The sequence below is a fragment of the Vidua chalybeata genome, chromosome 3 (genome assembly GCF_026979565.1).
Source record: "Vidua chalybeata isolate OUT-0048 chromosome 3, bVidCha1 merged haplotype, whole genome shotgun sequence".
In the NCBI taxonomy this organism is placed as follows: domain Eukaryota; kingdom Metazoa; phylum Chordata; class Aves; order Passeriformes; family Viduidae; genus Vidua; species Vidua chalybeata.
The window spans coordinates 108,625,614-108,650,406 of record NC_071532.1 but is presented as its reverse complement, the minus strand read 5'-3'; the positions used below and the strand labels follow the sequence as shown (position 1 = coordinate 108,650,406).

General features: G+C 41.9%; 2 protein-coding genes across 2 annotated transcripts in view; both read left to right on the top strand.

The window, feature by feature from the left end:
- The first annotated feature begins 1,607 nt into the window (after positions 1–1,607).
- Positions 1,608–17,317, top strand: LOC128785240 (zinc finger protein 845-like). The gene is made up of 4 exons (XM_053937542.1): positions 1,608–1,666; positions 9,934–10,112; positions 10,339–10,941; positions 11,595–17,317. The coding sequence occupies exons 1-4, from the start codon at positions 1,608–1,610 to the stop codon at positions 14,243–14,245; spliced, it is 3,492 nt and encodes a 1,163-aa protein (XP_053793517.1). The 3' UTR covers positions 14,246–17,317.
- Positions 17,318–18,609: 1,292 nt separating this feature from the next.
- Positions 18,610–24,793, top strand: part of CDC5L (cell division cycle 5 like) — a 30,568-nt gene continuing 24,384 nt past the window's right edge. Inside the window, exons 1-4 of the mRNA XM_053937232.1 lie at positions 18,610–19,128; positions 22,115–22,218; positions 23,048–23,209; positions 24,028–24,155. Coding sequence (XP_053793207.1) covers positions 19,084–19,128; positions 22,115–22,218; positions 23,048–23,209; positions 24,028–24,155 — 439 coding nt within the window. The 5' untranslated portion in view covers positions 18,610–19,083. The remainder of the gene's footprint in view (positions 19,129–22,114; positions 22,219–23,047; positions 23,210–24,027; positions 24,156–24,793) is intronic.

Below are 24,793 nucleotides of genomic sequence, written 5' to 3'. Positions count from 1 at the left end.
TGTAACTGAATATATTAAAATAGTTTCCTGTCACACATGTTGAACTGGTTTTTATAACCCAAACATTTGAAACAAACATTTATTGGCTTGTAACTGATTATATTAAAATATGTCACATGTAGTTAAATAGATTTTATAGCCCTAACTTCACTAGAGTATGAATTTCAGCTAAATAAAACCATTTGAAAGTTTCAGATCTGGTTGAAACTAGTCATTCAGATTTCCCCTGGAGTCAATAATGAAAGATCATTGAAGTGAAAGACACTCTTGGTGGAGAAATACACACCTTCTCTGAATGAGATCAGTTGTTACTTGGAAGTGCCTATCGACATTAAATTTAATAGCAATAATAGCAATAATAATGATGATTATAATAATAATACCATCATTATTCACTGTGAGGGTGGTGAAGCCCTGGAACAGTTTCCCAGGAAAGCTGTGGCTGCCCTGGAAGTGTCCAAGGCCAGGTTGGAGCAGCCTGGGATATTGGAAGGTGTGTGCCCATGGTAGGGGGTGGCACAAGATGATCTTTATGGTCCCATCCAATGCAAACCATTCTGGGATTACAGAGAGCCCAGAGAGGTGTCTTAGATAAGCCACCCAATTTGAGGTGGCTAAATTTGGTTGATTTGAATCCTGCCCTGACAGACATTCTAAGAAACACAAGAAACCTGCAATAAGGGATGAACTAGAACATATGGTCTCAAATCTTGAGTTAAGGCTTTCAACTGTATTATATTCCCCTTGTTCCATTACTGCCAAAACTGAAATTCCTCAGGGGATGCAGTGGTCATGAAGCCTGCTTGCTATTTAAAACAAAACAAAGTATTTTAGCTGTCCAATTTTAATATTATTTTCCCAAAGGTTTTTAATTACTAGTTCCTTCCTGTAGAAACATGACCAGGACAATGATGTTATTAGTTTTTGGATGATCTGGGTTTGACTGTGAAAGTCACATCACACTGACCTGGACAACACAGTGAACATGAGTTTGCCCCTCTTTTGATGGAGAATATTGTAGGTACCTGTAGGGATTTTCTGTGTTCTCTGAAGCACTCTGTGGACTCTAAAAGAATATTTTTTCCCAAATGCTGAAAAGGATGTCTGGGGCAGTGGGGTGAGTAAAAGTATAAGTATTGCAAAAGCACTCACAATGCCACAAAAATAAGACAAATACTTAAACTCTTCTGTTTTCTCTCCCAAGTCTTCACTCACCCCAAAAGCTATAATATCTTTTCAAGTTACTTAATTATTAATTAATGAAGTTTCAATCTTCAGTTATACAACTCAATACTGAATTTTCTCTTTATAGTTTTCCTTCAAATAAGCAACATCTCTGCCTGCCTGGCAGAAAGGAAGAACATCCAGTTTTTACCCCAATTTTTTTTGTCTACCTTGAATTCTTATCAAAGGTGCTTTCAGCCCCCTCTTTATCAAAGATGATTTGGTTAATCCACCAGACTTGCTACTGAGATGCAGCTTCAAGGTGGTCAAAGGCTGAAAGGACAGAGATCACATGTCAGGGAGTGGGGATTAGATGGGGAGGCTGTTCTTTGTAAACCACAGACCACTGGCTGCCTTAGAGGAGATGGACAAAGGGATTAAATATGGATTTCTATGATGATGAAGACTATGGACTAGATAAACCAAAGCAGAGGAGACTCAGGTACCAAGGGAAGGAATATTCTGTTAGGAGTAGCACATGCACAGTCTTTAAGACCAAGTGAACTGCTGTATTAGTCTGTGGCTAACTTTGGTCTGCCAGCTCTGCTGTGAGAGTGCTGACTTTTGGCAAAACATTGATAATAAAACCCAGGAGGAATGACATTATCTTAAATTGTGGCACCCAGCTGCTAAATTAATGCATGCTGAAACTGGGGTTTGCAAAGCCCATTGAAGCCAGTGGAAAGATTCCCATTGACCTCAGTGAATCATTCTCAAATGGAGATGGAGCTCCAGTTCCAGTGGCTGGTCTCATCTCCATGCAGACTTGTCCTGAGAGAGATCCCATGTCAGTCATGGCATTTGCTGGGTGATAAAGCTATTGCTGATAAGGCCAAACATTCTACCCCAAAGTAAGAATGGGATGAGTTCCTCCAATCCCATCAGTCACCTGCATCTAAACTAATCCCCCTCTGGCCCTCTAGTACTCAATGGAGAGAAATCAGCATTTCATCTGCAACTCATCACTCCAAAATGGATATCTAAAATAGGTCAGATGACTCACACTCTAAATTACTGCTTCTTCCCATCAATAAAGGGAATAAAGCCTGAAGTAATTTTCTCAGATTCAAACATGTGGTTGAAAGAATATCACTCTAAGTATCTTAATTAGACTGCCTTTGAAAATGTTGTCTTTTAAGCTGATTGCTAAATCTAACAACAAAGCCAACAAAAGATCCTAATGGAGACAGGTTCAGATGAACCCAGTTGGTTTTGAGTTGTCTTGCATGAACTACAGAGCTTTGCCTCAATAGGATTTTATATTATCAACTGAAAAATATTCCAGTGACAAGACAGACTTTGATGTAGACTGTTCTGATTACATGTTCTGGATCACAAACCAAAAATGGTCTTATGCATATTATAAAGATAAAAACAATAAATGGACAATTGGCTTCAAGTTAGTGCCACTTATTAGTTCTCAGAAGGCCCTCATCCCACTGGTGAACAGAACAGGGGGAAATTCAGTACCAACTTCAAACCTAAATGGACATGGCTACAACAGTCTAGACTCCCATTATGCTTAGTGAAGAATGACTCAATATAGGCAATGGAGACATGAAATCACTTGTCTAAGTAGAGGTATCTAATTTAACACTGACTTGGACTGCACATTTTTGGCTGTAGAAAATCCCTCTCCAAATCAGGAATTTGGCCACCAAGCTCCTATGTAGTCATGACACAAAAAACCACCTAAAATTAGGTAATTGCTGATGAATCTCATCCACTAGAAACTGCCCACGTGGTTGCCCAGTAATAGCATCCTTACGTGGTTCTTATCCTGATAGGATACAGTGTGATGAGCTGGGCCATGTCCTGAGCCATTAAAACTGTTGTGTCAGGAGAGAATCATTGAATCACAGAAATGTTTAGGGTAGAAAAAACCTCTAAGATCATTAAATGCAGTCATTAACCCAGCACGGCCAAGCCTGTCACGAAACCATGTCCCCACATGCCACAGTTACATGTTTTTTAAATTCCTCCAGGGATGGTGACTTTACCACTGTCCTGGGCAGCCCATTACAATATTCTCCAGGCTGAGCCCTCTCAGCTCCCTCAGCTGCTCCTCTTCAGATCCATGCTCCAGACCCTTCCCCAGCTCTGTTGTCCTTCTTCGGACATGCACCAACACCTCATCCTAAGATTAGGAAAAAAAATAGGCTTTGAACTAGTAATTTAATTTTAAAGTGAAGTTTTTCTATATATATTTAGTGTTTAAAACAACACTTTTCTAAATGGACAGGAAAGGTTTTATACTTGTGGGTATGTTCACACTGAGAATAAAAACATACTGTGAAACTTTGACATTTGCCATGAAATGTAAATGCTGAGTTTCAGACAGCTCAAGAAAATTCAGTAAAGCCCTGAAAAGTGTTCAAAATCTTTAGCACAACCAAACCCATAAAGTGGCTCCACAAGAGGACATGTGAGTACAACTGCCAGTCTTTGTTGTGCCAGTCTGATCCCCTTCCACCAGATGTTTCTGAGATGACAGTCCAGACAAATTACCTCAAACATAACAGACCCCTTGAGTATTTGAAAAACTCTATTCAGAACCACAGCTTCTAACTTGGCACTTACCTCAAAATATTTCTGACTGTCAGCAGCTATTAAAAACAAGAATAACAATGTCCATTTCCATAATAGCTGTATTTTGAAATCTCTGAGAACTTTGTGAACTTAACAGACATATCTGAGATGTATGGATTCATAGCATCTACCAGGGAATGCAGACCTGTTTGGGCAAGATCTGGATTTCTATTTTTTAAATATTCCATAAAGAAATACAGATAAGGAATGAATACAGATAAGGAATGAGATTCCTGAAAGTAGGAATGCCTTCCACTAGATCAGGTTGCTCCAAGCCCCATCCAACCTGGCCTTGAACACTTCCAGGGATAGGGCAGCCACAGCTTCTCTGGCAACCTGTGCCAGGGCCTCACCACCCTCACCAGGACAAATATAAATATAATGCCTTTAGACTGCTCAGTCACCCCAGTAATGATCTGACTTTAATGAGAAATCCATACTGCTTGGTGAATGTCTCAATCACTTCCAATGTGCTGTGTAACTTCCACTTACGCAAGGCAAAATTACTGGAAAAAACCCAATGTCTTGCACTTGCTAAAAGTGCAAAAAATACCTAAAATATTTTAAAATGGAATAATCTAAGCTGGAAGGAAAATACAAAAATAAGCTAGGAGGGACCTGACTTGTTTAGCTGAGGAAAAGGTTGCAAACACAAAAAGCTTTGGCTTCTCCTTTTCCATAATTTTTCATCATTTTCAATCTTGTCAGCATGAATAATATTGTTGATTTTTGCAGTGATTTAGAAGCAGCTGCAGAATAAAAAACAAAGTTGAAAATCAGTTGAAAGACCATGCATCTATTTTGCTTTTAGCAGAAAGACTCCTTCCAGCTGCAGACAAGTAACCACGCTGACTATAATTCCATAAACTACATCTGATCACCATATAGTTCAGGTTTGGGGGGACTTTTTAAGAAATCATTTGAAACACACAAACAAAAAGTTACTTGCATGTTATAGCAAGCATCTTTCTAGATGGCATCATGGGTGCCAGAGGTTCTCATCTGATTTTGTACAGGCATTAAGCTTCTCTGATCATTCCTTCTGTTTATTTCTGTTCTGAGAAATTAGCCCTGGCCCATGCTAACTCCTAAACTCAAGCTGGAAATTTTGTTTGCCTGGATCCACGTCAGAGTCACCTGGCAAGTGGAAGGTGTCCCTAATCACCCATTTTGGGAGGGTAACAGGAATTCACAATAGGGCATGACCAGATCACACCAAAAGGCCTCCAACCTGCAGAAAAGCGGTGCAACACAAAATCATAGAGTCATAAATTGTTTGGGTTGAAGGGACTTGAAAGCTCATCTCGTTTCAGCCCCTGCCATGGGCAGGGACACCCTCCACTATCCCAGGTTTCTTCAAGCCCCGTCCAACCTGGCCTTGAACACTTCCAGGGATGGGGCAAGCCACAGCTTCTTTAGGCAATCTGTGCCAGGGCCTCACCACCCTCATAGAGAAGAATTTAATGCAAAAACCATGTGAAAAAACAGGTAAACAATCAATTGACATCTAGTTAAAAGTAAATAGAATGTTCTCTCTTTGAATGAGGCACGTTTGCTTTGCTCTATTAAAAAAAAAAATCATGTTTTATTAAAAAAAAAAACATGTTATCATGTTTTCAGGTTGGTCTCAAACCTTGTGCCTAAGAAGCACTTTTCCCACAAACTAACTATGCTATTTCATCTTATCTGGTGTGGATGTGTTATTTTAAGTTAATTTAAGTCCATTAGGGATACAGAAAAACTAGTAAGAGAACTTTTATTGTTATTCATATTCAGACAACTGAATTAAGCTTTCAGCCAATATTATCAGTGGAGTCTAGAGACAGATTAGCTGGTCAAATGGAGCAGGTAGCGATGCATTGTCTAAATAAAAATCTTACATGCGTCACTGAAGAAAACTTCACCCAGATGGTGAATCATTAAATTCCTGCCACTAAGCAAATGCCCTTCCCTTCATCTGTGGGTCACCCACCAACTGGCAATTTGGCAGCAATACACTTATTTTTATGATTAACCTTGTCAATCCAGAGGCACTCACTTTCTCAAAGAGCTGACCTTTTCCTACATATTATTTTTGACAAGCAATGGCTCATTACCCTCTGTTACTGTCAGTATTTTAATGTTCAGTTTTCAAATTATTATAGAAGGCAGAGGCACTAACACCTTCTATTAAGATTTCCTCACACTTTCCACAACAAGGTCTTGCTATGCTGGAACTTCCAAGCTGAAATTTCCTTTGCCACATTTGTTTCTCTCTCAAAAGACAACAAACTCCATAACTCAGTTTTGGGCTAACTTTGTTCAGATCAATGTGGCCTCATAAAAAACAATCATTTTTGATTCAGAAGTTCTCTGTCTTTCACATCAGAAAGGCACAAGAGAACTGCCCCATCCCTGGAAGTGTTCAAGGCCCAGGATGGAAAGCACTTGGAGCAACCTGATCTAGTGGAAAGTGTCCCTGTCCACGGCAGTGGAGTTGAATTCAATGACCTTTAAAAAGTCCTTCCATCTTAAACTATTCCATGATTCTATGAAAAGAAAAAGAGCAAAATCAGTGGAATGGACCTTGCTCAATTTGCCAGAGAAAAGACTCTGTACTTCCAGGTTTTCCTGAGTTCTACCTTGGATATATTTGTCTCCATATTAAGGGAAATGCTGCGTATGGCAATAAATCAAACTCAGCTTCTAACACTGAGAGCTGAAAACATATAAGAGCACTGCTCTGTTCTCTTATAGCAATGTGAAGAGCTTGAAACACTCTGCAAACAATAGGGATTTTCACAAACCTGCAGAAAAAAACGGTAATGGAAATAAACTTCCTGGCTCCTGTGCCCTAACCACAAGACTGAATTTTTTTCCTAGTCTTGCAGGTTCCACAAGTTCAAGGTGAACTTAGTGATAAGGAGATCTGCTTGGGGCAGAAGGTATTGGAAAGCAGAGTGTGGTGGGATTTTGTGAGACTGTCAATCCTCAGCTGCAGCTCTCTGTGGGCATTTGGTGTGAGAAGGCTCTGTGCCTAAGTGCTGTTCAGCTCTTTGTCCTCACTGATGTGTTTTCTTCTCTTCCCTCTGGAACAGACTTCAGTGGAGCTGTTTTCAAAAAGGGACAAAAAAAAAAAAAAAAAGTCAATGGCAGGGTGAGAAAGAGCAAAACAAACCAGCAGGTTTTACAGTAAAAGAATCCATTTAGTTACTAAGCCTTGATTTGTTACCGCAACATCTGGGCTGTTAAAAAGCTCCCAGTCCCTGTAGTTCACAGTCCTAATACAGCTGAAACTGGCCTGAGCAATCCTTCTGGAGATACTTCCCTCTTTATATTAGCTGATATTGATCAATAACTTCATTTGCAACTTATCCAGACCCTTTTCTATGCTTTTCCAGCTGGATTTGTATACACCTACCACTTATCTTATTGCCAGACCATATGCACTTACATTATGCACCTACACAATTTAAGTTTCCCAGGAACAATTCTCTGACTCTTCCTGGTCTAAAAGTTACATTATCTTTTATCCCTCAGTTTTCAGGCTTTTTGTTCAATGTTTCCAGCTTGACTTTTTGTTATGTGCCCTGGCTCGTAAAGTGAAGGATACTGATTTAAGACCTTACAAAATTACTGGCACAGGCCCTTCCAACCTACAGGATTAAATGCAAGAGGATAAAACCTACTTTCAGACTAAGGTGACTACAGTCTCAAGTTACACTTTTTCAGTCAATATCTTATGTTAGTTGAGGTAATTCTGTGCCACCATTCTGGCCATAAAGATGTCAAAAATCCACACTTCAAATAATCACAATTTATTGGGGTTGCTTCAATTTCTCATAGTATCTAATATTTAACATAATCACAGAATGTTTGGGGTTGGAAGAAACCTTAAGTACTATCTCGTTCCCATGGGCAGGGACACCTTCCACTAGACCAGGTTGCTCCAAGCCCTGTCCAACCTGGTCTGGAACACTTCCAGGGATGGAACTTCTCTGGGCAACCTCTGCCAGGGCCTCATCACCATTAGAGGGAAGAATTTATTTCCCTAATACCCATCTAAAGCCACCCTCTTTCATCTTAAAGCCATTTTCCCCCGTCCTATTCCTTACAAGCTACTTTCCACAACTTTTTCATGCTGGAGTGTGGGCACAAGCACAGTTGCAAGCAGGTTCAGATCACTCCATTGCAAGCTGAATTTGCAAAACGTAGTTTTGTGCAAAGGGCTTGTAATGAAGAAGATGAAGCCCAGACTGACCAGATTAATTCCTCAGCCATTTCATGGTCACTTTGTTCACTGCATGATGGCATCATGAAGCACTAGGCTGAGAGCAATGGTCTCTTCCTTTAAGAAAAAGAGTAGGAAGAGCCACTTTTGAGGAAAAAGACTTGGATTAACATCTTTGTAAAGTTTTCCCAGAATTCTGCAGCTTTTCAAGTGAGGGAGGTATCTTTCAAAGGAGATTATTTTAAAGTTAATGCTTTAAAAAAAGAGAAATAACCAGTATTTCCAGGTTCTTGCCTTGCAGAGCCTATGGCTGCAGAGCCATCTTGTGGAGGAGACTCAGACGGTTCTACCAGGAGAAGACTTTTTTACTTTTGTTTTTTCATGTGCTGTGGCTTGCTCAGGCAGCCAAAAGTCCATGCAAGACATGCTGCTCACCCCAGCATCTGTTTCACTCACCTTGGAGTATCAACAAGTCTTCTCACTCTAGAGATTCCCAAACTCTCTCAGAGCTGAAACACAGAAGCCAATATTCCTCTCACCTATTCCTAATTTAATACTCCCAGTTAGGAGGATTTTGGAAATGCTCCTCCCTCGAGGTTTCATCAGTTCTACTTGAAAATAACAAGATGCCACCTAAATTTCACAAACTGAACAAATGTTCCTACAAATGGGTGCAGCTCCATATACAAGAAGTGCAAGACTCTGAAATTAAGGCAGATAATTGGTTCCATGATTTTTACTGGGGGAAGAAGAGAGGGAATAGGGAAAATCCCTCTCATTGGAGTGGCTGAACATTCCACTCTCTTCTGGAGACACCATTACAGAGTGCTGAGCCTGGAAAATGAGAACTGGGAATCCACTAGCAGTGCAAAATGTGGGATCACAGCTGGGGGTGGGGATAAAATAATGCCAGGGTGCTGGGAGCTGGGGAGATCCCTGGGATGGCAGGACAAGGAGCTACTGCAGAGGCCACAAAGATGATGAGGCCTCTGGAGCATCTCTCATGAGGAGAGACTGCAGGATCTGGGCCTGGTTAGTCTGGTGAAGAGAAGATTGAGAGGGAATCTCAACAATCTGTGAAAGTATCTCCAAGACGGGTGCCAGGAGGATGATGCCAGGCTCTTTACAGTGGTGCCCAGCAACAGGACGAGGAGAAGTGGCCATAAAATTAAACAAAAGTTCCACCTAGACATGAGGAAGAGCTTCTTTACGTTGAGGGTGACAGAGCACCGGAGCAGGCTGCCCAGGGATTTTGTGGATTGTCCTTCTCTGGAGATATTCCAAACCCACCTGGACACATTCCTGTGCCAGCTGCTCCAGGTGACCCTGCCTTGCCAGCGGGCTTGGACTTGGTCTGGATGATGTCCAGATCTCCCTTCCAGCCCCAGCTCACAGAATTACAGAATGTTTTTTGTTGGAAGGGACCTTATAGACCATCTCATTCCAACCACCCTGTCACAGGCAGCGACAACCTGCATGTATATAAATTTATGTATGTATATAAAGACCTACATCTCTATAATGTAAATATGTATGCACACAGGTTCATATATTTTCCACTTTCAGCCTGAACAGCCAAGGAGAACAGGATGAAACCAAAGGTGCTGTTTTGCGTTTCCATGAACTTTGTGACTCCTGCCTGCGATTATTTTGTGATTCCTTCTGTACCCAGCAAGGGAGCGCCTTCTTGTTGGCACAATTCCGATCTAATTTTACAGGAAAAGAAGTAACAACCGATCAAAATTGCTTAAACTGGGAATAGGTTTCGCGGAGCATTCGAATAATTCTGCCCAGCACTGGGGGCTCCCTGGCCCAGGTGGGCGATTAAACGGAGTCTTTAAACCACTTATGACCACATTAAAACTGAATTTTAACGCATACTGAAAACCTAGAATCCCACACTCCCTCAGGCCGCGCCCCCGCCTCTCTCAGAAACCAGGAAGCGCCAGCGGCACCGCCCCCGCCCCCCTGCGCAGGCGCGCCCAGCCTCTGGTTCGAGTCCCGTGGCGCGGCGGCCCGGAGATGCCGACGGAGCCGGCAGTGGCGCGGGCGGGCGCGGAGGGAATCCCGCAGCCGGCCGCAGACAGCGGTAAGTGCCTGCTGGCCCGGGCCGGGACCCAGCGCGGCCCCGCGGGAGCGGCGGTGCCCGAGGGACCGCGGAAAGGGGGGATGGTGGGAGTAAGGCGAATCGGCGGGCCCGCCGGGGCGCGGGCATGCGCACTGGGCATGCGTGTGGATTATGGAGGCCGCGGAGCCGTCAGGTGTTTCGGGGTATTTTGGGAAATTGCCATATTCGTGTCTGTTTCTCCTCGCAGAGCCCGAGGTGTTTGAGACTGTGCTGCCAATCACTGTCCTGGTGCTGAGCGATGAGGATTTTCTCCAGGACGATGATAAGGATCAGGAAGTGTCAATTCCCGAGGTGGAGCAGGAGTTTAAATTAAACAACAGCCTTTGCCTAAAAAATGAAGTGGAGCCTTCAAACGACAGCAGCAGTGTAGGCAATTGGGATGCAAACAAGACTGTTTCAAATGAAGATAATTGTATTAAGTACTCTGAGGAGAAATGGTTTGCTGAGAGTGTGTGTAACACATCAAAATTATCTTTAAGTGATGGGTGTGATGCAGACACGGATAAATATGGTCAAAATTGCATGTTACCTACATTGTCTTGCAAAACAGAGCTTCCAGAGATAGTGAAATACAGTGATGGAGAAGATTGTGGTGATAATGATGGCTTTCAGAAGATTCCTCCTCTCCTCTCCTCTGCTGACAGTGACAGAGTTGACACTTTGGAGACATTGGTGGTGCAACCCAAACATGAAGAAGAACCTGTCAGTATTGCAAGTGTTGTTTTTGATGGCAGTCCACAGAAACAACCAGAAATCCACAAGGAATTTCATATAATTGTTAAAATGGAAGGTAATATATTAATTAAATTATTGCAAGAGTTTAAGAAATACAGTAAACCTTAAGCTTTTGAAATAAAAAAATGTATAGAAATCATATGAAACCAATTTTTTTTAGAGTAAGCATTTCAAATTTGATTCATAAATGCAACAGAAGGAAAATATTGCCTGGAGTATGCTCAGTTCTTTAACAGACTCCTGAGAAAGGCAGTGAAACTACAAAAAGTTGGTACTTTGTCATTCTCCTCCAATGATAAAAAGGGTGGCCTTTCATCAGGGAAATGTTCTCAAAATAAAAACGCAGAAGAAGCGTGATATTTGTGAGAATGGTGCATTAGAAAAGTTTGGTGTTAGTACTTTGATAGGCATTCTGGCATAAAGGTGTTCTGTTAAAAACTGGATGTGGTGTTGCCGTGTGAAATTTAGAGTCGAGTGAAAATAAAATTTAGGAGAGAAGGTGGCTTCTAACTAGGAACAACATCTCAACGTTGGGGGCAGAGGGGAGCATGAAGAGAGGCAATAGGGAAAAAATGGAGAGAGGGAAATAATAAGGAAACAGAAGTAATGAAGAGCAAGCAAGTCATTAGGCAATTTGGGTTTATTACTATGAATTAATCATAAATATTTGTGATTGTATGAAATGTGACTTTTTATATCTCCTTGTAGATCCTGATTCCTCAAAGAATGGAGATAATGAAATTGATTACAGGAAAATAAGCAAATTTGAAGATGAAACTCTGAGTTCTCTTTTGGAACATGGCTTGAAAGAAGAAGAGGAATTTACCTATAATTGTTCTGATCCATTTCTTAATGGATGTTCTCCTACTTTTAAGGAACATCTAGAAGATGTAGGGAAACCTGACAGGAATGCTTCTACTTCTGCTGAATCAAATACTACTGGAGAGCATATTTACAAGATGTTAACACCATTCTCTAAGAAAAGATACCAGCAACAAAAAGTTGTTTCTTCTCATGCAAGCCCAAAAGAGTTCCAGAGCCAGCAAGAAGATTTAACATGGCTGAATGATAGTGTGACCATCACACCTCTTCCTAAAACATCTTGTTTTACAAAGGAGAATGAAAGATCGAGTTTCAAGTGCAGGTTTTGTAGTTCTGTGTTTAAATGCAGCGCACACCTAAAGAAACATATTTATTCAGCTCATAAAGATAAGAAAATGCATAAATGCTGCTTTTGTAAAAAAACTTTTTTCTTTTCTTTCAATCTTAAGAATCACCTTAAATTTCATAAGAAGATTGCTAGGTTGCAAAAGGCAAGAAAAAATAGAATAAGTGCAAGAAAAGGGAGGCAGAAACGATCTGAAGGAGAATCTGAGACCAAGAAAAAAGAAAGTAAATACAAGAAATTTTTCATTAAAATTGAAAGGGACTTTACACCTCTGGATGTGCCAGTTAGCTTTTCCTGCAGAATTTGTTTCTTTGTTTCATCCAGTCCTAGGAGTTTTATTCATCACATGAAGGGACACAAGGAGAGACCACCTTACCAGTGCCCTCAGTGTGATTACTCCTGCAGCAGCTTGTCCTACCTGTTAAATCACATGTACTGGCATGCTGGCTATAAGCTCTACCAGTGCAGGTTCTGCACCTTTTTTTCATTGTATTTTGCAAGCATGGTGAGGCACAGCCAAGTCCACACAGGGGATAAACCATATTGCTGTGAGCTCTGCCAGGTGGCATTCACCAGCACCTCAGGGTTGGAGAGACACAGGAGGACACATGCAGGCGCAGAAATGTGCCAAGCACAGCAACCCAACTGCCTGAGTGGGAGAAAGAGAACTGAAAGTCCTCCAAAGACTTACACATGTGATGAATGTAACCTGGTGTTCTACACTAAAGGACATCTCAGCTTTCACAAGAAATTTCATGAACAGTTTAAGGCTAATGGTTACACGAGTCAGAGCAATAAGTACTGTGAAAGCAAAACAGGCAAAGCTGATGGTGAGTCTCAGGGTCATGCTTCTCACTCTCTTTTTGGTACAGAAAATGATTGTCTGGGTGGGGGAATCCTGGCTTCAGAAGTGGAGTTTGAGCAAGCAGATGATGTGTGGGACAATAAGAAAATATATATTGGAAAGAAATTCCTTGAAAACAGCCAAGGAAGCAACAGCCTGGCTGTTACTGGAAATAGATCAGAAGTTCCTCGGACCTCTTACCAAATCGACACCATCACTTACAAAGAGGAGCCTTTCTTCAAATCAGAGACCTCTCATTCACAAGTGCAAGATGCTGCTTCATTTCATAACTTTGTGGAAAACTTGGAGGAGACATATCCTTCTAATTTAAATACATTCCAAACATACAGATGCCAGCACTGCAGTTACACTACTGCTGTTCCTAACAACTTCAGGCTGCACCTGAAGATACATACGGATGAAAGACCATTTGTGTGTAAAGAGTGCAATGAGACATTTAAAACATCAAACCATTTGCAGAAACACAGCCTTCTTCATGTGAAAAATGAACAGGAGTTTGGAAGTTGCCTCTTTGTAGAGAGGTGTTTAGAGGATCTTGAATTGCATCGTGAAATCCAGAGAGGCACATATCCAGGAAGGGATTTTGATTCCTGCAAAGGCTCAGACAGCTCCTTGCTTGGTTCAAAAGTTTGCGGAGTTCAGCAAGGTGTTCAGAGGGGCACAGCAAATGACGTGCGAGCACAAAGTCAGCCACTATTGTATCAGTGTGCAGAGTGCAGCTACGCTACTGGCATTTTAGGCAACCTGGAACTCCACATCAGAATTCACACAGGTGAGAAGCCCTACAGCTGCCCTGTTTGTCAGAAGAAGTTCCGTACTTCCAGTCACCTCAAAAGGCACAGACTCACACATTTGAACTTGGGGCATTTCAAGTGCGTGAGCTGTGACTACTCAACCAACAAATGGCTGTCCTTAAAGCGGCACCTGGCTTTGCACACCGGGGAGGAAACTTCCTCTCCTGGCTGCTGCTATGAGCACAAGGAGCTGCCTGTCAAGACATATAGGTGTGAGGAGTGTGGCTATTGCACAACCCACAATGGGAACCTGAAGCTCCACCTGAGGATCCACACGGGGGAGAAGCCGTTCCAGTGTGGGCAGTGCTCCCTGGCTTTCCGCACCTCCAGCCACCTCAAGCGCCACTGCCTGACTCACCTCAAGCTGCACTGCAGGAGGTGCAGGTATTCCACGGTGGATAAACATGCTTTCCAAAAGCACATAAAAACACACACAAAGAAGTACAAATGTGCAAAGTGTAATGTGGTGCTGCCCACCAAAAAGCTGCTGGAGAAGCATAAGCAGCAGCACAAGGTTGGAATGTCAGGTTAAGAATTGGAAGTTGGTGCTTGGTTTTGGGCAGGTTTGCATGTCCTGAATTTCTTCATGGCTTTATGTTCCTTTGCTGTGCCCAGAACAGTATTTGGTAATGGATGCATCCAGCATTTTGGTCGAGAGAGTGAAGCTTGGGGTACTGGTTTGCTGCAGGTGTTTGTGGGAACATCGATTCTAGCACAGGCTGTGCTGAAGATCTTGGAGACACTTTTTCATCCCTGAGTAACTGCTTCCGTAGAGGTCAGTTATTTTAGTCAGTGTTCATCTGTGTTTAAGTAGTTATTCTGCACCATTTATTTTCTTGTAAAAATTTAATAAGAAAAAAATCTCTTTTCTAACTGAAAGAATGTGTAACAGGAGGGAAGGAAAAGCGTGTTACATTTTGTAGTAATAACTTTTCATGTAAAAATTATCAGTGTATATGGAGGCTAAATGCTACCTCCCATCTGCTGGAAGTTGCCTCCTTTACTCCCAGGTGCTTTGCAATACTTATAAGAGGAAAAAAATAGTATCTCACCAAATCACAGAAATAAAATATGCATGTCATCACTGGGTAATTGTCACATTAAAATGTTTTACATGTGTCTGGATGTATAAGATGTTTATTAAGCTGTTACCTTGTCTGTAATTTTGATAATTTTTTGAGTAGTCTGACAGAAATGGTAATGTCCAGAAACATCTATTTTATGATACTGGGAATCTTTAAATCTTTGATTTTATGTGAGTGTCCAATGTTAATCTAGTATGAAATGCCTTACCTTTTCTCAGGTTGGTAGTTACTGTGTTGGTTGTTATTGTTAAATTATACACTTTTCAAATAAATTCTGTTAATATGAGCAGTTGCTGATAATTGTGAATGCTATTTAGTTTCACTGAAAACCTTAGCAGTATCTGAAACTAAAATTATTTTAAGAACTTTACTCTTAGTCTAAAATATCACATATAAGAACCACTGTACTGTGCAGCAGTTGATGCAGGGTATGGTGAACCCAGATGGATGCTGCTTCCAATTTATATTCAAATCTAGACAAATCTTTGTTTTGGAGTTATGCAGTGCTAGGAACTCTTGAGTGTGATAAGTGGTTTTAATTACAGTGTGTTATCCCCTTGTGTGAGGAAAAACAACAACAAAGGCCTGGTGCAAACTGTCCCAATGCTACAGTTCAGTCCATGGAGCAGCAGACCAAACCTGTGGTTTAATTTAGAGAATGTAAATGTGGAACTCAGTGCTTTTTTTTTCTGCTTCTGGATGTGTGTCTTTCTGTAGAAATACAGATAATGTCTTGTAGAGGCTTTCTGGTATCATAGGAGACAGGTTAGGAAGGGCTGCCCAGAGTTGTAGTGGAGTTCCCTTCTTTTCAGATATTGAAAATCCATCTGGATGTAATCCTGGACAGCCAGCTCTAGGTGTCCAGGATTACAGGATTCTCTAGTAGAATGTGTGTATATTTCCATGCATGTCTATACATATATTGATAAACTTATGAATTGCGGATAAAAGCCCAAACTTCACACCTTGTAAAGGCTGTAAAGTCAGTGGTATGTTTATTGCAGCTGGTATGTGTGGATATTCTCAGCTCAATCAGAAAGAGAAAGGTTTTCTAACCAGGCAAGAGCCTGGGAAACAGTTGAGAAAGAATGTAAATAATTCTCTAATCTATCTTGTTATTCATATTGTTTATAGATATGTTCTGCCTCTGTGTGTCATCACTGCCCACCAATGGTGTGGGATGTTTTTACTCTAAAACCAATGAGAATAGTCCGCACGATGTTCACTATATATAGAGCAGTACATTTGAAATAAAAGAAGAGTTCATTTCCTTAACCTTCTGATTTGGAGTTCTGTCTTCCCATCCTGCTCAACAGCGTCAGGTATGTTTATTGCAGCGATGGACGCATGTGGGGATCTTTCCCCTTCAAAGGACATGCCTTGAGACCTCTTGATCCCTTTTTATTCTTCTTTACTAGTTTACATCTGCATAGAGTTTCACAATAGGTTCATGTATATTCATTCTAATGATTTTCCATTACTCTTGCAGCTAGTTACCCTTGTAGCTATTTTTTTTTTCCAAAAAGTACAGAAAAAACTCTTGGGTCACGCTGCCCTGTTTCAAAGTTTGAGGAGCCTGTCTTATCTCTTCAGCATGGAAATTGCATTCTTTCTCCTCAGCTGGGGCAGTTTTTACTACTGCTGCAGAGCTACCAGACTAAACAGCATATTTTACCTATGCTACCAAGCTACTAATAATTTAAAGCAGCACATTTTACCTAAATCCAAATGGATTTCTAACCTGTTAATTTTTTTCTGTTTCACTTATATACTCTGAATTGCAAATATCTGTCAAGTATACTAAATATTGTAAATGAGAACAGCTACAGCATTCTTCCCAAATACATGAATAGCCCTTGCAGAATAATATATATGAATCTTGCCTGTGTGTTTAGGCTTCTCCTGTAGATTAATTTCCTGAATAGGGCATCTTCCAGGGTCTTGTCTTCCAGAACCCCTGTAGCCAGTCTGCGATTTGGAAGACAATTCTCCAATAATGGACTGAAACTCATGGACAGATGAATGTATTTAAGGCCAGATCTGCAAAGATACTCAAGTGATCCAGTTCTTTGCAGCTTCAGTGAAGTCAGACAAGTATCTGTGCCTGAACCATGGTGGTTACAGATAAGTGATTTAGACCTTGGAGCCACCTAATCCAGTTGTGAGAAAGAAGAATGTTACCCTGTAGGAAGAAAGAAAAGCATTTCTGGGAAATATTAATGCTTACTCAAGCTTGGAGGCGTTTTTACCTGCGTTACATTATTGTAACCCTCTATATCAGATGAGACTAGAAAGGCTAAATCTGATAGAGCACTGTTGTTTAAAAGCATGGTGTACAACGATGATGAGAAGAGCCTAATTTAGGGGGATAAATTAACTGCAGTAAATTTTTGAAAGAGTTTGTAAATGTTTCTTCAAGTTTTAAGTAAGAACAAGAAGGTATTTTCAGTTAAAGCTTGATTTTATAAAAATAATTATTCCTAGTCACTGCCTCTAATAAAAATAAGCAGTTCAATGACTCCTGATGTTGCTTTCTGTTCCTTATGCACTGCACTGGATTTTTGGGGTTTCAAAGGTATTCTCAGTGTGCTAAGGCAGTGGAATTTACAGGTTGAGTCATATTCAGTTTCAAAGAAGACATGGGCTGTTGTTGGTGGACTTTTTTTGGGTTTTATTTTTTTTTTTTTTTTGGTAGCTAGAAGTGTAGTATTATTTATTCCTGCAGTTTAAACAAAAATCAAAGCCTTTCCTAAATCATACTATGAAGTTCCCTATTTAAACAAGAAAAGTTTCATAATTTTCTCCATGAACATATCCTGAATTTGGACAAAACAGGGAAATGTAACAAGACAAATTGAGTAAAAGGCTGTCATTTTACCTGCTGTGCATCTGCTAATTAAATGAATACAAGTTAAACTGGAGGTGATGTAAATGAACAATAGTGAATCAGACCTGTATGGTGTGGTGGTGCATCCTCCTGTTTGGGCCACACTGTGGTCTCAGAAATGCTTGTTAGGGCTTGGCCTTGACAAGCTGAGCCAAGCTCCTCTTGAGCTTATCCAAAACACTGCTCCCAGGAAATCCTGCTGGCTAAGGTGCTTGCTGGGTTTTAAGACCCTTTGGGAACTTACTTTTCTTACCCGAATAACCACGCAGGTGGAACAACATTTTTGAACTTTCAGAGAAAGTTACCAACCTGAATTGCAGCCAGGGTGGAAAATTGCTATGAGCAAAGCCAAGTCTGTTGTGACTCTCTAAGCAGTGATATTTGAGAGCCTCTGAGCTCTCCAGACTGCAGCAGGCTGAGAGCAGCGCTTCCCATTGAGTGGGGCCTCTCTGAGCCACACAGCTCCCAGGCTTGAGATACCTGGGGGACCACAGCTGAGGGACAGTGACAGATCCTGAGCTGAGATCCCCACTCCTTGAGACTCAACCCTTCACCTGTTGAGAGTAACATGAGTACCTAGCTATGAAAATTTCCCAAATTCAGGTATGTACCTTGTATACATTCCATTAGTGTGTATGTGAGTGTTAACATGCAAAAGCACTATCAATGCTGCTCTCTTGTAGAATCATAGAATAGTTTTGCATTGACACCTTAAAGATTATCTTGTTCCATCCCTTGCCACGGGCAGGGACACCTTCCACTATCCCAGGCTGCTCCAAGCCCTGTCCAGCCTGGCCTTGGACACCACCAGGGATGGGGCAGCCCCAGCTTCTCTGGGCAACCGAGGCCTCACCACTCTCACAGCCAAGAATTTATTCCACACATAAACGCATGGGGCTTCTTCCTGAAATTAACAAAATACCTTGGGAACTCTGGGGAGATGTGATTTCCTTCCGCTGTCCCTTTCCTCCCTCATTTGCGTCCCTTGCAGAGGGAATTTGAAGAGTTTAATGAACGCTCAGTTCCTCCTTTCAGCACCGGCCGGGCCCCTCCGCCGTGTGCTCCTCCGGCCGGCAGGCGGCGCTAGCGCGGAGCGCCGCCTCAGGACACGCGGAGGGGCTGCGCATGCGCAAAGCGGCCGGACCCGCTTCCCTGGAGGAGCAGCGGCCTCACTTCCCTTGGAAAAGCTGCCAGTCCCGCTTCCCTGGGAAAGCCGCCGGACCCACTTGCCATTTTTCTGACAAAGCAGCCGGCCTCGCTTCCCTCGCCCTCGGCACCCGCCGCCGCTGAGGGCGACCGTGCGCCGTCTCGGCCGGCCCCGCTGACGCCAGTGGCGCTCCCGCCCCCTCTCCATTCTCTCGCTCCAGGGGTTCGTCCCCGCCTTCCTTCGCCGCCAAGATGCCGCGCATTATGATTAAAGGCGGCGTGTGGCGGAACACCGAGGTAAGACTCGGCGGGGTTCGAGCACTCGTCCCCCCTCAGGGCCGGGCAGGTGCGGGGGGAGCCCTCGCTGGTGCGCAGGCGCGGGAGGGGGGCGGATGTCGTGGTGCGCCTGCGCGGGGGACTCAGGTGCTGGGGGAGCCCGGGGCAGGTTCGGGTCTGCTGGAGCCGCTGTGCCGGGACATCAGGGGGTTTGGGCTCTGCAGGAGCGAGTGCAGGGAAGGGAACGGAGCTGGGGAAGGGTCTGGAGCACAGGTCTGATGGGGAACAGCTGAGGGAGCTGGAGGGGCTCAGCCTGGAGAAAAGGAGGCTCAGGGGTGGATCTTCTGGCTCTCCACAACTCCCCGACAGGAGGGGACAGCCAGGTGGGGGTCAGGCTCTGCTCCCAGGTAACAAGCAACAGGACAAGAGGACATGCCCTCAAAAGTGCACCAGAAGAGGTTTAAGTTGGACGTTAGGAAGAATTTTTTCACTGGAAAGGATGATTAAATATTGGATTGAGCTGCCCAGGGAGGTGGTGGAGTCACTGTCTCTGAAGGTTAAGTCCTTCCAGTTTAAGGAAAGATGTGGCACTGAGTGGTGTGATCTCATTGACATGGTGGTGATCAGATGTAGATTAAACTCACTCATCTGAGAGGTCTTTTCCAACCTAACTGATTCTGTGATTCCTTGGCTCTCTGTTGGACTGCATTCCCCAGTAACCTGTGCCTTCTTCCTGCTGCCTCAGTGGACAAAGGTCACAAGGTCACATTGGTGTTTTTTTTCCCTCGGGCTGCAGATTGGGAAGCTCAGCTATGTATGTGTTGTGTCCTTCTGCCCCAGAGAAACTGTTCCCACTGCCACTGGAGTGGAAGCAGGGGTTGTGCTGTGCTTGGAGATGTCCCTCTTGCAGGCTAGAATGTGACTTGTGCTGCATAGGCAGGTTTCTTATGCTGTATGGGAATGAGGCAGCAGGAATCTCTTGCCCTTAAAGATATTTCCAAATGTGAAAATGGCAAAGGCAGAGTCATACAATTTTTAGGATTGGAAAAGTCTTAAGATCACCAAGTGTCCACCATCAACCCAGCACCACGTACATGTACCATGTACACCATTTAACCTGTACTTAAGTGCTACATCCATATGGTTTTTCAATCACTTCCAGGAATGGTAACTCCAGTACCGCCCTGAGCAGCCTGTTCCAATGCTTTACCACCCTTTGCATAGAAAAAGAAAAAAATCCTAATTACTAATCTAAACCCCTGGTGCAACTTCAGTCTGTTCCTTTCAATGTGTGTGAGCTCTTCATCTGCAGCCCCAAGAATCCTGTACACAGAAATTACTGTTCCAAAAAAGAACAATCCCCTCCAATTTTGCTATCACAAGCTTCAGAACCACAAGTGGTCATGAAAAAGAAATAACATGAGAAATCAAGGATGTCCATTTTATTAGATGCATGTTTAAAGCACAAGGATGTACCTGGCACTGTAAAATACAGAACTCTGTCACTGCATAGTGTGAACACCAGGCATGTATGTGGTTCCAGGAAGCAGTGGGTGAAAAGTAATAGAAAATAAAATGTGCTGTGTGTGCTTTTAAGCACTTGTGCTGTATCAGTGATGTGCCAGGAAGCAGCTAAATTTGGGGTCAGCAGAGGACAGGAAAACTCACGTTGTCTTCACCCCATTCTTAGGATCTTCCATACTTCATACATTTTGGTGAAGAGAAAGAGCAGGGCATTAAATGGAATCACAGAATATCCTGGATGGGAAGGGACCCACAAGGACCATCAAGTCCAGCTCCTGCACAGAACATCCCCAGCAGTCCCACCCTGTGCCTAAGAGCATTGTCCAAATGCTGCTTGAACTCTGGCAGGCTTAGGGCTGTGGCCACTGCTCTGAGGAGCCTGTTCCAGTAGCCAAGTAGATCCTTAGTTCACCAGGTTTTGTGTACCAGAGATAAAAGAGGTGTTGGATTTTTTTTTTAACATTTTGATTATACGTACAGCATTAAAGACAGAGAAAGGGGAATCAGGTGATACCAGGTCATTCATAAAATGACCCATTACACACAAAAAAAGCCTGTTAATGTCACCAGTACAGCTCCTGTGTGCCATAGAGCACCAAGTAAGTTAAAAAAAAAACCACACAGGGGAGGATTTTTTATTTATTTCAGAACAGTAATCACATGAATTGTTGCCTGTAGCAGCTCAGGCCAGATCAAGAGCTGATCATAAACTCACAATTAAAGCTGTTGTTCTCTGGGAGATGTCAGTGGAGACAGTGTGAGACTCACTGAACATTCACTGGGTACGGGAGAGGGACATCTATGGTGGACAGGGCTGTAAGAATAGCTTTAATGCATTTAAAATACCATTTCCTCTGAATAAACCAGAAATAATGAACCCATCTATTGAGGAAGGGAGAGAAGGATTGATGGATGGATTGACAGAGAATTGGCACTTCTGGCTTTTGATCAAACTCAGTGCACACTTTGTTGTATGTAAACAACCTGGCTCCCAAGCTAAATCTATTACATTTTTATTCCAGTTGCATTAAAATGTGAAAAATAGATAATTTTATGGTAGTATTTAAAACAAAGCAGCTAGAGATATCTGCCAATTCTACTTTTTTTTTTCCTATTGTGATGTCATTACCAGACAAACACTTCCTTACCTCTGTTGCAGTCCTTCAGGGAAGACATACACAGCCTTCAAACACTAGTGCATTAGAGAGCATTGAAAATAATCATTTGGGAAGTTCTGTTAGTTATATGAAGTTTGAAACAATAATCATGTGTCTGTTTCATTTAATCTTTATTGATTTCATTGACCTTTGAAATACAAATCCTCATTTTTCTTGAGAATCAAGTGGAACAGAAGTAGCAGTGTTATGCTGTCTTATGCTGTTTTCTCTGGGACAGCCCATGAAATTTACCATGTTCTCCTTTGCTTGAGCTCAGACTTTCTGTTTTGCAGTCCATAAAGGTATTTATTTATGGTTTTTTCAAGGATGAAATTCTGAAAGCAGCTGTTATGAAATATGGCAAAAACCAGTGGTCTCGAATTGCCTCATTATTGCACAGGAAATCAGCAAAGCAGTGCAAAGCCAGATGGTAAGTGAGAGGTGCTGTGCCTGGGAATATGACCTTCATAATTAGTGGAAATTTAGGAAAAAATGTTACCACAGACTAACTTACATCCACAGACCAACAACAGTTTAAACACTGTTTGATTTTATCATGGAAACTTCAAATTCTTACTGCTTGAAAGTAGTTGAACAAAAGTAGCCAGATGTTCTGTTTGACAGCGACTGCAGTGTTAGCAAATGCAGGATTACTTTAAATTATAAAGATTAGTTTTTCCCTTTATCTAACATGTTTTAATCAGTGGATATTGCCAAGGAAGAAAAATTGTAAGATACTAATCTCTTACATATAATTTTTTGATTTCATGTAATGGGAGTTTGGCTTGAGAATAAATGTTAAGAAATTTCACTGTGAAATATAATATTTTATAAAAAACAGGAGCTTTAAATTGATGCAAATACTGATGCAGCATAAATGTATCTGAGAATCAGACTTAGTTTCTCGAGTACTGAACTGCACATATTTAATAGAATACTTCTTGTAGAGATAACAGTACTGGCACAGTTGAGGATTAGTAAGATGATTGTTGAAGGCTCCAGACCAAACAATTCTACCATTTCTGTATCTTTGATAGTTGCAATTTTTACTTCTCTTTTTCAGGATTAATTCTGTGACTCTTTATTTTGCCAGAATAGAGATGGGAAAAGGAAGAGGCAGTATCTGTATGAAAAGTGCTGGATAAATAATACATTTTAAAGCTCAAATACTTACTGAGCTTTATGTCATGAAAACACTCTTGAAGACAAATCAAGGGATAACTTGGATCTATCATCCTTAATTGTTTCCCTTACTACAGGTACGAATGGCTGGACCCGAGCATCAAAAAGACAGAGTGGTCTCGGGAGGAGGAGGAGAAACTGTTGCACCTGGCCAAGCTGATGCCAACCCAGTGGAGAACCATTGCCCCCATCATTGGGAGAACTGCTGCACAGTGCTTGGAACACTATGAATTTCTGCTGTGAGTTTCTGCTTGTCTAGAGAAAAATCTAGCCAGGAATACTCAAAAGATCTGTGGAGTCCTAGCAGTGTGTCATTCCCTTCTCCCATGGTAAATTAGGGTGGTTTCAAGTTGACTGAGTCCTTTTGTAAGCAAATCTTTAAAGATTGTTTTCAGTCACTTCACTAGCTTGAAAGAAGCTCCTGGAACCTGGAGAGCATCTTGGATAGAGATAGGTGTATCTCTGCTGCTCCTAGTCATTCTGGCTAAGGGATCGTCAAGATTTATGCTTTTATTAGGCTGTTTGGGAATTTTTTGACTGGCTGATCAGCAGGAGTGGGTATGTGAGAAAGAAAAGAGACATAAACGTGTTGAAATGGCTGAATGTGCAGATACCATCTCTACTACAAGGAGTTTCTTTTGGCCACGAGAAGAGAAAGAATGTGCTGTTTTCCCTTGTGAGCTTTCTTAATTCTGGTGCAATTGGTTGAGTAGAAAAAACATAAAACTTGATTTTTTAATTTTGTTACACTGCTTGAATTCTTGTTTTTATTGTTAAAGATTACCTGAGGGGATTTCTTTACTACTAGCTGTATCAGAATTGTATTTCATATAATATTTTATTGTTGTAATGTAATACTGTGTTGGTTTCTTTCTCTTGTCTTGTTTAAGATTATGGAACTGTACCACACTTGTGAATTGTATAACAGATTTACTGTATTGTACAGAGCATAAGGTTACTGCTGATGATCCGTCTTTGGAGACATTTAAGGGGTGGTTTTTATGAGTCTGGGGGAAAACAAAGAGCTGGAAAACAAACAGCTACAATGTGTTTTTAGGGACAAAGCTGCTCAAAGAGACAATGAGGAAGAAACTGCTGATGATCCTCGGAAACTGAAACCTGGAGAAATCGATCCAAATCCAGAAACCAAACCTGCCAGGCCAGATCCCATTGACATGGATGAAGGTGAGTTAGGAGTGTGTTTATCATTTTTGACAGAAATCTGATCTGTTTGATTTTTCTGTTTACACAGCCATTGTACCTTGGTTTCTTTTTTTCCCACCACTGCCTGGTCATTAATTTACTTGCAAATTTTGTCTTATTTCTGTATCTGGCCAGTCAGTTATACTTTTCCAGTTTTTCTTTTCTTGATGTGTTTTTTGCCTCCTTATCTGTCACCTTCATCTGTTACCATGACTGGCTGTTCTTTACTTTGACAACTGCTCTGCTCATTTGCATTCTGGATCTTCACCATCTTCCATCAGCTCACACCTCTCAGATGAATCCATGCTGAAGCACAGAAGGACTGCCTGACTTCCTTTTTTTTTTCCTGGCACAAAGCAGTGTTATAAACTGAAAAATGAACATTGTTAAAATTCCATGAATGGACCATTGGTAGTTTTGAACAGTCACAGGTTCACAAAAACAGAGCTCTCAGCTCTGGAAGTAAATGCAATTAACAAGTTCTCAAGATAATACTCTCAGATAAAGATGCAAATGAAGTTTTACTTTCCTTAACGTGGTCTGGCTGCTCTATGTAAATATTTTGGTGTTGATACTTATTGATACTATTTCCAAAAGTAGTCTTTTTTTCTAAAAGTCTT

Coding starts and splice junctions, on each gene's coding strand:
- LOC128785240 (XM_053937542.1), top strand. CDS start 1,608: ATGGATTTCTATGATGATGAAGACTATGGACTAGATAAACCAAAGCAG. Junction 1,667..9,933: donor CCAAAGCAGAGGAGACTCAG/GTACCAAGGGAA, acceptor ACACTCCCTCAG/GCCGCGCCCCCGCCTCTCTC. Junction 10,942..11,594: donor TATAATTGTTAAAATGGAAG/GTAATATATTAA, acceptor ATCTCCTTGTAG/ATCCTGATTCCTCAAAGAAT.